This window comes from Rhipicephalus sanguineus, chromosome 4 (genome assembly GCF_013339695.2).
Source record: "Rhipicephalus sanguineus isolate Rsan-2018 chromosome 4, BIME_Rsan_1.4, whole genome shotgun sequence".
Classification (NCBI taxonomy): domain Eukaryota; kingdom Metazoa; phylum Arthropoda; class Arachnida; order Ixodida; family Ixodidae; genus Rhipicephalus; species Rhipicephalus sanguineus.
This window is the reverse complement of record NC_051179.1, coordinates 144423674-144435914: the sequence shown is the minus strand read 5'-3', so window position 1 is coordinate 144435914 and position 12241 is coordinate 144423674. Positions and strand designations below refer to the sequence as shown.

Sequence of the window (12241 nt, the reverse complement as noted above, 5' to 3'; positions counted from 1 at the left end):
GTCAAAATATTGCGGACCACGGGAGCGCGTGGCAGACAGCACTGAGACTCCTTCTCACGGCTGCTTGCGAAGCTCTAGCGGGCGCACTGCGCACGCGCATCCTTGTTTACCTGCCGGCCTGCTCGTTCACTCGCTTCAAGTGCGCGCGCGCTGGAACTCCAGAGAAATCGCAAAGTGCCACATCTGCAGTGGCCGGGGAAGCACCGAGCGATGACATCGTGACGAAAATAGGTAACTTGTACTCGCAGTGCTCGGTGCCCGACGCACTCTGCGCTTTGTTCCCAGACGCTGCGCCGCGTGGAAAATACGCTTTGCGTCATTTTGTCTCAAAAGGACATGTGTGATAAGATTACCCAGCAGCTTCCGTTCGCGGAACTGATGCATGCTGCAACTTTTTTGTTGTGGTGCTCGGTGCAACTATCCTGTGCCCGTTGATATGCGCTACGAAAGAAAAAAACTTGGCATCGACCGGTTTGTAGCAACGAACCTGCAACAAAAACCCACATGGGTTAAAAAAATGAAGAACAGAATCTTGAATGCTGACGAAAAATATGTCTAGACCAGGACGAAGTTTTCGCCAAGTAGAAAAGTTTGCTTTTAGGCAAATCGTTTGGGGCTTCCGCGGCGACTGCAAAAGCGGCACCTTGCGCTTTCTCTGGCGTTCCAGCGCGCGTGCACTTGAAGCGAGCGAACGAGAAGGCCGGCAGGGTAAACAAGGATCGCAAGCAGCCGTGAGAAGGCGCCTCGGTGCTGTCTGCCACGTGATCCCGTGGTCCGCAATATTTTGACCGCCACTGTACAGCGAAGAGTGCTCAAGTTGTAAGAGTGCCGGAGTTGTAGCGCGAAGGACGTGGCTTCCTTTTTTTAGCGTTTCTTGAAGGCGTACTTATGCGCCTCTGTTGTGTTTTCGATAGGCCTGCTAAGTCTTTGGCACCACACTATAAGACGCTCTAGATTTACGCGAGATAATTACCCCAATGAGGTCTACGTAACGTTTTATTGTGTTGGAAAATTGCGATGTCACGTGGCACGGAGAGTATGTAGTAAAGGTCAGGGCTGTGCGATAAGACACCGGAGTACAGTGACTATCCGCCAAATATATCTCCGCATGCATTGTGCGCAGCTGTCAAAACGCGATAAACTTGTGTTTACGTGACCTAGATTGCCGCATAAAGCTTGTCAGGAAGGAGGTCTCAAGGAAGCAGCAGGCATCGCAACCTCGGTTTCTACATGCAGTGTTTGTTACTTCATGCGGCGTTTGGTGCCATAATAGCAGTTGTTTGAGGGAACATAGCGCGAAACAGTACACACGAGGCACGCAAGAAGCCCGGCACCTTCACTCGTTTATGTTTATCTCGGCATAGACAAAAGGCAGCGTAACTGAATGAATATATACAATTTAAAATATTGTTACGGTTAAATAGACGTTAACTATGTTTATTTAGGTCAGGCAATGATCGGCGATGATGGCGTCCATAGGCCAAACCAACTAACCTTTCTTCTTTCTCTTCCTTGGTTCATACGATGGGCCAGCTCATACCGTAGCATTTGCCGGTTCAAGACGAAGCGCACTGGGCGAGTCAACCACTTACGATATGCCGGATGGAACTGCTTGAAACGAGCGATATGCGCCTACGGGTTTCGGCTAGACCAACATCCGGCTGACGTCAAACGTGCCACCACGTAGGTCAAGTCACTCAAGCGATTTACGACAACGAACGAGCCTGCATACTGGGATAAACATTTTTGACATAAACCACGTATTCGTTGGGGAGGAGGGGGGGGTGTCCACAGCCACACAAAGTCACCTATCTCGATGCGAACCAATGCGAATGCGCGCACACGAGCAGGCAGCTTGACGGGCTTTTTCAGCACGGCACAATGTTTCACTAACTGAGTTGTACGTATGAAGCGCAAATGGAAGTATTGTATCGAGGCAGCTGCGTGGATGTCGAGCGTAGTGTAGGTAGAGCGGAGTGAAGTCCATGGCTTCGTGCTTCGCTGTGATATAAGCACAGGTGATAAATGGCAAGATCTCATCCCAGTTCTTGTGATTCGATGACACATACATAGCCAGCATATTGGTTAGGGTGCGGTTTGTATGTTCGACACGGTCGTTCATCTGGGGATAATATGGTGTTGAATGGCGGAACTTCGAAATGCAGAGAAGAACAAATTCTTCCACAATGTCGGCGAAAAATTAGCTAAAACGGTTGCTGATGATTACACGAGGTGGGACATGGCGAAAAATGATGTCGCTTGAGAGGAAGGAAACGACGGACTCAGCGATTGAGGATGCCAGTGCACCGATTTCAGGATACCTGGTGAGGTGACCGAGACATTGTGGCCCATCGGTTGTTGCTGCAAGACTGCGGAAACGGTCCTAGTAGGTCGATACCAACTTGTTCAAAGGCGTAGTGGGAGGCGCTACAGGATGAAGAAGGCTGTACGGAGCTCTTGTAGGTCGCTTGTGACGTCGGCACTTGTCGCAGCTCGAGACGCATTGCTTCGTACATTGTCGCATTTTAGGCCAGTAAAATCGCTCCTGTATTCGATTCAAGGTGCGGATGAATCCAAGATGGCCTGACGTCGGGTCATCATACATGATGCGGAGGACGTCGCATCGCACACTTTCGGGAACAACTAGTAAATACCACGCACCATTTTCAGTGTAATTTATCTTGTATAAGAGTCCATCGCGAAGCAAAAAGCGACCACTTCCCTTGGAACTGTGGGAATCGGCGAACAAAAGGTTTAAAGTTCAATTATTGTGCTATTTCCGTTGGAATATGGTGGCGTCAGGGAGCGCGCACGAAACAGTAGCAAAGCAGACATCGAAGGTGTCCGTGTAATCTTCCGTTGTAGGCAATGGAAGGCGAGAAAGGCAATCAGCATCAAGATGACGTCTTCCACTTTTGTACGAGACATTAAGTCAAATTCCTGGGGCCGCAATGCCCAGCGCGCAAGGCGGCCAGAAGGGTTTGGGAGGGTAACGAGCCAGCATAGAGAATGATGGTCTGTTACAGTCCTGAACAGACTCCCATAAAGGTAACAACGAAACTTCTGAACAGCAAATACAGCCATCAAGTACACTTGCTCTGCCACTTTGTAGCTTTTTTCAGCCTTGCTGAGAGGATGACTCGTATAGGCAACGATATGCTCTCTTTTATTATGACGCTGAACAAGCACGCCTCAGTTGCCAGTTTCGCTTGCGTGACTGTGCGCTTCTGTAGGAGCACATAGAACAAAGTGACAGAGAAGAGGTTCTGATGTCAGCAGAAATTTGTGTTGAGAGAACCCAGCATCACATTCACATGTTCACTCGAATGGGCTGCCTTTTCGAAAGAGGCTGGTCAAGGATACGGAATGTCCGCAAATCTCGACACAAAACTTTGAAATAGTATAGCCCGAGAAAGCTGCGGAGTTCCTTTGCAGACGTGCGTGGCTTAAAAGCGCTGACTGCTTCATTGTTTCGGGGGTCGGGCCTGACCCCATCTTTTTCAACTAAATGACCGAAGATCAAGGCCTATCGGTCACCAAACCGGCATTTCTTGGAGTTCAAAACGAAGCCAGCCTTTTCGACACAGTCTAGAACGAGGCTAAAACGGGTGTTTTGCTCTTCGAAGGTGCGGCCAACAATGACGACGTCGTCCAGATAGCGCAAACACGCCTCCCATTTGAGGCCTCGAAGAATCGAGTCCATAAATCTTTCGAAAGTTGCAGGAGCGTTGCACAGCCCAAACGGCATAGCATTAAACTGATATAGTCCATCGGGTGTCATAAATGCGCTCTTTTTCGTGTCAGCAGGGTGCATAGAAATCTGCCAACATCCTGATCATGGATCCAGAGAAGAAAAGTAAGAAGCTCAATGTAGGCGCTTGTCCATCTTACAGCGCAGTGGAACGAGCACAAGAGAAAGGCACACGTAGACAGGACGGGCGCTAGACATCAACTGAGAATTTATTAACACAAAAACGATGAAATTGTACAGACATGCGCACAACGTTCAAAAAGGTGCAGACGGCGTTCCTAACACTGATATCTGCAATGTCGCTTCAGATACTCTATCTCTTTTGCATGCAACGCCAGTGACGGTGTACTCACGCTCTTGTCAGCTTTTAAACTTATACAGTATGCTTCGTAGCAGCAAAGCTGCGCAAGATACCGGTGTCCTCAAAGCCAGGCGTGCAGGAACTCCTGCGGCAGTGATATGCCAAATGTCGACCCCCCGCCAATGAATATTGACAGCTGCGCGATGCTATCTCAGCCTTTCATTAATGCATCGGCCAGTTTGGCCTACATAGCACATTCCACAGGTGAGTGGGATCCTATACAGCACACCAACAAGGCAATCAATGAATTTTGTGGCGTGCTTGTTTGTACAGCCAGCCTTCTCAGCCCCATTCACACGACTGCACATGCGTGCGAGCTTGCCTGGTGCCGAAAAAAACAACTGAAATGCCGCTCTTCCCGCCCACCTTCTTGAGGCGATGGGAGAGGTTATGCACGTACGGCACAACCACGGGGCGCCCTAGTTTTTAACAGTCTATAACCTTTAATGTCTGGTGGTGAGAAAGGGCCTAGCGGACATTCAGTCTGATTTTTGAAAACAATGGTTCTTCTAGCTTCGAAGCTGTGTAGTGGGGCATGGTAGTTAAACGATATACTACATCGAGCGCTGAAACCCCTGCGTGTGTACCTAATCCTTGAAGTACGAAAAGCAATCTAATTGCGGCATACCTTCAGATATTCTTCGCTCAAATGTTCCTTGTTGGGAAAGTCTAAATTCTTGAGCTTCAAGTCAACGCCCAAATGCTTGGTCAGTGAACGCACAAAGTTGCATGGTGGGCTCTTGTCCAGATTGTACAATGTGACGGCCATGATCCAGAGGAAGCGCAAGTGGGATCCTTCTTCGACACCGAATCGACAACAAATGACATGAGTCGGCAATGGCCAAAGGGCAGCGCAATAGCAAAAGCGACGTTTGCTTTGCCCTTGCATGACGTATATTAGTAAAGTTGTTCAAACTGCGCACTTGTATCACACCGCAAAACATAGCGAGGTGTTCGTTCCCCAGTGAAGTTAGGTGTTGAAAACAGAGTTGCTAAGGGCATTGCCATTCGATAGAGCAACAGCAGGCGCCTTCAGTATGAACGGACATAAATTACGCATGTGCTGAATCTGAGCACAGGTATTCGCGTGATCTGAATGAGCGAAAATATTCAGAACGAGAGTCGCAAAAAATGGGCGCTTCGAACTTTGTTCACATTCCCGCTCGATCTTTTTTTGTTTATGTCAGAGCGCATATATATTTCTTGTTTTTTGTTTACTTTTTTCGTATTGTGAAACCATTTCATGGCTCTTCGAAAGATAAAAGCTGCATGAAACTCGCGGAACAGATCACTTTATTGCATTTTTATGATTGGCACCCCGGAGAGTACAACCACGCGCACATATTTCAAGTCTCGTTACTCGGAAAACAAGGGTTCCATGATATTCGTGCTGTGGAGTTTTTAGAATTTTATTGCGAGTGGGCGGAAGAGAGGGATGCTACAGAGAAGAAAAACGCAGAAGTTATTGGGGAGTGAAAATGCGGTTAAAAACCAATAATAACGGCACGGCGTTGGTTGAAAGATAAATGTTATATTTAAAAATACTCAAACACGTGGAGGACCTGCACGATGTCGGGGACGTTACACTGAATCGGCACAGTAGAGGCAGAATTAGAGCGGCAGGCCTATAGCCAGTGCGGGGGGGCCCAGAGCCACCTCCGCCCCCCCCCCCGAAATTTTGATCACACGTGGTGTTTATCGAAAATAAATCATGAAAATAGGCGTTTCTCTCAAATAGTCAAGGCTTTCAGGACGTGCCCCCCCCCCCTCTCGAAAAAATTCCTGGCTACGGGCCTGAATAGCGGTCAGGTGCGGAGACGGCTTATGAGTTGTACAAATTTCGGAGAGATACTTTTGCTAATATTTCTCTAGTTCTATAGCTAGTCTAGACGAAGCATGCACAATATGAAATTTCCTTAATTTCTTACATGATGTACTCAGCAACGACTCGAACGTGTTCGTATACGGTCGCAGAGCGCGTTTCACTGTGTTGTTGGTGGAGTAGCTCGCGTAAAAATCTTCGTGTCCGTAATGACGAAACAATTGCAGGAGTCTATACTCCTACAGCCACCATCACAAAATACATCAGAAGGAAGGTTCCCTGTTTGTTTAAAAGCATGGTTTTAACTGTTTATAATTATAAAATATTTATTGCTATATCTTATCGCTGAAGCAATACAGAAAGAATTGCTGATATTATTTAATAAATGCAATGGGTTCAATAACTTAAGAAAGATCGATATAAGGTGATTAGTAACAAATCAAGTGTACAAAAACTGTTCGCATATTGCTTGTGAACGCAACAATACAGTTGCTAATTCACGCAGCATAAGTTTAGCATCTTCTTTCCAGCTGCCTTGAGTGCACACCAGCCGTAAAAAAGTACGCACCTGGCAACGCAAACATCTGAATGCATTTGAATGTTTGGTGTTGTGAGTGATAATTGCCGAGAAGTACTGTTCTTGCGGAGCGTTCTCCAATCCGCATATTATCAGCACGAGTGTATATGTTTTGTAGTGAAGGCCCAGCGCTGCAGCCACATCGCGAGCCCTACACGAGGCACGAGATGGAGCTGCCTGGCCTGTCTTTGCTGAAACGCTGCCTGCGCCTGTCCAGCTCTCCCTGCTGCTGTTCGGACGCAACCACCACTCTCAGCCCAGTGTTTGCATTATATTTTGGTCGAGGTGCCGTGGAAAACCGCCGCAGCCTCTGCAGCAGCTTATTTTGTTGGCGCCATTCATGACAGCCAAAATAGGCGGAAAATGATGATGCCCCAAATCTGAGCTGATGATGCTTTGAGTGAATTACGCAGCCCCTATAAACACATCATGACCAATCCTTGAACCAGCGGAACAAATATCTCAACGTAAGGATTTTAGCGTGGTTTTTAATGGAGACAGGTCTCTTCAGAGAGTATGATGAAATGACGGTGTTTGCAAGTCTTCCTAGTGTTGCCGCAGGCGGCAGAACGTGAGCTCTGATACAGGTAACTTCTTTGCCATTTTCTTTTGTATTTGGACGTCCTTGCATCATGTAGCGGAAACTGGATGGCTCACACGGCCTTTCAATATAGTGGAAAAGGTAAAAGAGGAACCGTAGTTTTGGTGTGATGAAGTTTTAGTAGTAAAGATTCGCTCGTAAGTGCTGGTAGGTGTGTCGCAAACGGTGCTCGTATGTGTCAGGGCAACACTGTAGGAAACTTTATTACGCCTCGACTGCGAACTGCCGATGACAAATCGCGTGAAAGCGTTGTACGCACATGAGAAGAACGCGAAGCTGGAATCACTACATGCGAGGCCTTCCCTTTGATACTTCTGAATACCTGCACTCGATATTACAGTTACGCCGTGAGATTGCTTGAGCGGGAAGGGCACAAGTGGTGGCAATGTAAGACGTGTTCTGAACGAGTTCAGAGACTGCGTAATGAGGACTGCTGCTGCTGCTACACGTTTTGTTTCTTTGCTTTCATTGCTGATACTAGGATAAGATATCAATGTTGAGCCCCAGAGAACGTATGCATTTTTCGTTGTTGTTTCTCTTGATATCTATGTCCTTACATATTTTATTGGCCTCAAGTTGTAACTCCTTCATGGCTACACATTACGCGAACAACCATTCTTAGTAGCACCTTAAGGCACTTAATATTACAAACTGTCGTATGCGGGCACTGATATTTGGGTAATGAAATGGTCGCCATGCGTTGTATTGATTAAAGAGGTGTCAATAATATCTTTGGGTTGTTTCATATGTAGCCTAGACACCTTGGCTTCTGCCCACCTTGAAGATAAGGGCCGCTATGAAAGAAACACAGATAAAGTAACACACAGATTGATGAGACCAACATGGAACCCAAACGTTCCTCGTAAACACAGGCGTAAAAAGTCTCTGAATATAAAGGAAGATATTTTATTGGTGCACCAAACGCTATTTCAAGCTGGCCTTCATCTCCTTGATGACATTTAGAGCTGGCCTGTAGATTTCTTCGAAGTAAAGCTGCTCGCGCTTGACACGTTCATAGTAACTTGCCAGTTTCGGAAACTTTGCAGGGTCCACGAAGCTCTGAAATGTGTAAACATCACTAAAAGATTACCTTCTAAGCGAGAATGCATGATCTACAAAGTTTCATTATTCTCATGAAAAGCCGCCCGCAAGCGATGGCGTTACTATTGAATTCCTGAGAGTCAGTACTACCGGAAGCCCAATAAATGAAGCCTGACGGAAAATTCACACGAGGAACCGCACTGCTATGTGTGCGCTGTGTGCTACACATATGTTAGGCCTTATTAGGTTTTAAGATTATTAGCAGAAACGTAGGGATATGACAGCATCAAAAACTCATAGGGTCCCTTATGCAATCGTCTAAGACTCGAAGACGTGCGCCATTTTCTTCTTTTTCTTCTCAATGGATGTATCCTTCGTCCCCCCTCCGCCTCCGAAAGCTTTCTGAACCTAACGTAGTTTTGCACTGCCTCTAGGATCGGCGACGTTACAAGCTTCCTGCGCCTCACATGGTTTTTCATAGCCTCCGTGATCGGTCCCCTTTTGACCAAGCGAAAACGTTTTTCGATTACGTCATCAGGTAAAGGCATTTTTTGACGTCATCATGGCTTCTCTATGACTTCAGAAATTATGTCGATCTGTGACGTCATGATGATGTCACATGCTAACATCATTGGTGCCGCCATGTTGCACTGAGGTTATGTGAGTTTTGGTACGCCGATTGCACATAAGCATTCACTTGAGTATCACATGACTTTTGCCCGATTGTTAGTACTTGTATTTTGCCTCATTCGTATTGATGCCGATGGTGGCCTCCTGAAGTATCCTCATGTCTCGCAAAATCTCGAAGACACCAAAGGTGATTTTTCCCATTTCATGAGGCAACTAAGGCTTAAGCCTAATAGTTTTTTTTTTTACGTAAAATGACTGGCGACTACGATACTACCTAACTCGAAAATAAAGCACAGCAGGATTCGGGTGTAGGCGGCGCTTATCCTCTGCTCGAGCAGTTCGGTTAGCAACAGCGACAGGCGAAACACTCCTACCAGTTGCTTCCAAAGTGCGCCAACGCGCAAGAATTGACAATACTGCGACTCGGAACGAATGATCGAGTGAAAATGCTAGGAGGCTGTACTGGCGGCAATGCAAACGGTCGGAAACATGTCACTATACCACAAGCCATAGCAGTGTGAGCGACCGCACTAGAATGAACTAGAACCATGGAGGAGGGATAAATTACGAGGGAGCGCCGCGTAGCAAAACTGAAGCCAAAAGGCGAGAGTCGGCCCAAGACACGATACTCATGTCAGAGCGCGCGTTCAGTGCAGGCAAAGCACAAAGATACTCGGCCATGACAGCTGCACTGTAAAAATATTTTTACGGACTAGGGTTCCACAGTCCGAGAAGTGGTGGCCTCGTCTGTAAGCTCTGTGGTAATTGATGAAACGTTGTGAGGGATTAACCTGAGTGTGAGCACACTGTGAGGAGCGCCGCCGCTTCTTATGGTTTCGTTCTTTCTTTGTTTCTTTATTCAGCGACAGGCAACTTCTTTATTCAGCTTCTTTATTCAGCGACAGGCAACTACACGTTCTCGTAGTTATCGATGAAATGACGCGGTATTGTCATTGTCTCTCTCATATAGTGTCCGCACAAGAACCTACCACATGGGCCGACCAGAAGCAATGCAGAACGTTGTATCGTAAACTGTGGGGACTTTGGCAATATTTACGAAATGCGAACACATTTCGCAGCGACCAATTGCGGCTGAACGGTGGGCTCTCGCCGTTGTTGTTCTTGTTTTGTTGCAGGCAATAAACGTGAGAAAACAATGCGTACGTACGCTCGTAACATAATAATTTATGAGAAATTGGGAAAACGGTTCGACTAAACAATTTCTTGCAATGCAGAATCAGAACAACTGATTGAAATGCCAGTACCCTTCTGAAATTTAGCGTATGCCGTTTCAATAATTCGAGATGTGTTCCTAGGGAATCCATATAAAGTCCGTATATTTGCCGCAGATTTCCTTAATTTTACGGTGACATACAGAATTATTGGAACGGCATACCGAACGTCTCAGTAGGGCTTCTGCTTCAAGCTCCTTCGAAACGCAGATATAACAGTCACCGTTGGTTGAGTGCTCTCCGTGCTCTCTAAATACCCACTCTAAATAGAAGTGATACAATTTACTGTCTACTGAAGAAATCAGTGTGAATTTGTAATTATGAGTACGGCCAATTATGACTACATCCTTCAAAAGGTTTTCTGAACGACCGAAAATCTGCACATTTCGTTGGAAGGATTTTACCACTGATTTAAAACTTACTCGGCTCTGTAAAATTGAGATGTCATTGAGTTTTCAACTGCCATAATATCTGGCAAACTAGAAACAAGTAAAAGTAAGTAAAAAAGGATAAATCAGTGTTTAACCTCACCCACGATTGTAATTTTGGAGTCTGCTTTGCAAAAAAATACGGTAGAACAAAATACTGAATTAATCCAAACTTGTGATACTCTTAGGAATGATAGGCGATTGTAAAATCCACTCCATGTTCGAGTGCAGAGTAAGAAAATTGATGCATAAGTATTTATACATATGCATTCGGTACTTGCTCATTCTGCGAGGAAGTTCATAACACGAGGCAAGACTCCGCTGGTGCCAGTTAGAACAGTTCTTCAAATATGCAATTATCGCTCCGCTTGCATAAGACATGTTCACTATTCTGTGACGACCTGAAGAATACTTCACTTAAATGCTGGTTTTTGAATGTCTCACAGTCGCACATCGTAATGTGAGCCGGCGCTTAAAATCAGAGGTAAATTTCAAAGCAGCTCATGGACGTCGGCGTAGCGAAGGGCAGAGTGGGAGTTGGAAGGGGGGGGGGGGAGTGCCCACCCGCCGAGATTTTTTGAATTTCGCATGTGTATATATACAAACGCACACATACAAGCATAAAGGTTGGATGACACCCCTCCCCCCCCCCCCCCCCGAAAAAAAATCACAGCATATCCACGGAGTGAATGATGATGAGTGGGCGAAGCTGCGGAGGTTCATCGGTAAACCGTGAATCTTCCGTGAATTCTGCCCAGTACATCATCACCGACGTGAGATCGGGCGCGTTTATACTAAAAGTTCGATGAGAGTTATGACGACTTGCAGCTCACTTTAATTTTACATGTACGCTGTGAATTTTCATTGTTTAATCACGCACAGGAGCAATCGCACACACGCACTACCTTGGAGGTCAAAATCCAGTGCCTATATATACGGGGTGGTCAGTCAACGGTTGTGCAGCGCGAGCGGTCGGTATTTTCAATGAAGACGCTGCCGCGACGCTGCCTGCGTCGGCGCCGCTGCGACGCGAGGCAAGATAGGGGGGGGGGGGGACCGTAGGAGAGGAGAAAGAGGGGGAAGCGTAGGAGAGGAGAGGGCGATACATATCACGTACTGTACGGGAGATCCGTTTACGCCGGACAAAGGAGACGTGACAAGGTTAGACTAAGAGGAGCTATGCCCCTAAAATTCCCGCTACGCCCCTGCTTATGGAGACACAACGAGAATTACCTCAAGCGCCATCGGAAGGTGCGCCGTCACGGCGATGTCTGCAATGCTGAAGGAGTCTCCCGCTGAGAACTTGTCGTCCCCAATGAGGAGCTCAAGGCATCGGACATAGTTGTCTTCAAGTGTTGTAATCTCCTGCATCGTTGGCTTGGTCTTCTGATAGATGCGAGGGCGCTGCACAACACCGCCCATATTTCGCTTTATACTCACATAATGATGTACGAAGGTGAGTCAGCACAACGCAGACCGCTTCTTACCCCATGAAAGAGGAAGTCAGATGTGTTTGTTTTAGTTATTTATACGTAATGCTTACGAAGAAAATGGTTTTCATGTTCAGTATATCTGTTTAACAAACATCGCGCATAATTTGCAAGCCATCATGCGAACAACAAACAGACGAGGCAAGCTTTGTTACAGACGTCATACCTCAGGATGTACTTTGCTCAGGAGGAGATTCCTTTAGTATGCACTTTTACGTAAATCACATAAGTTTTTTTTTTTTGTCGTTGTCATCGCTTACTGCAGCAAATTTCAGTCATAACAAGAAGATGCATCTGCCAGTTTTAAA

At 46.5% G+C, this 12241-nt stretch overlaps 1 protein-coding gene across 1 annotated transcript; it reads right to left on the bottom strand.

Annotated features, from left to right (window-relative positions):
* Nucleotides 1-8036: 8036 nt before the first annotated feature.
* LOC119391673 (uncharacterized) lies at nt 8037-11865 on the bottom strand. Its single transcript, XM_037659338.1, has 2 exons — nt 11677-11865; nt 8037-8171 (listed from the first exon to the last, which is right to left on the bottom strand). The coding sequence occupies exons 1-2, from the start codon at nt 11863-11865 to the stop codon at nt 8037-8039; spliced, it is 324 nt and encodes a 107-aa protein (XP_037515266.1).
* Between the last annotated feature and the right edge of the window lie 376 nt (nt 11866-12241).

Coding starts and splice junctions, on each gene's coding strand:
- LOC119391673 (XM_037659338.1), bottom strand. CDS start 11,865: ATGGGCGGTGTTGTGCAGCGCCCTCGCATCTATCAGAAGACCAAGCCA. Junction 8,172..11,676: donor ACCTTCCGATGGCGCTTGAG/GTAATTCTCGTT, acceptor TACACATTTCAG/AGCTTCGTGGACCCTGCAAA.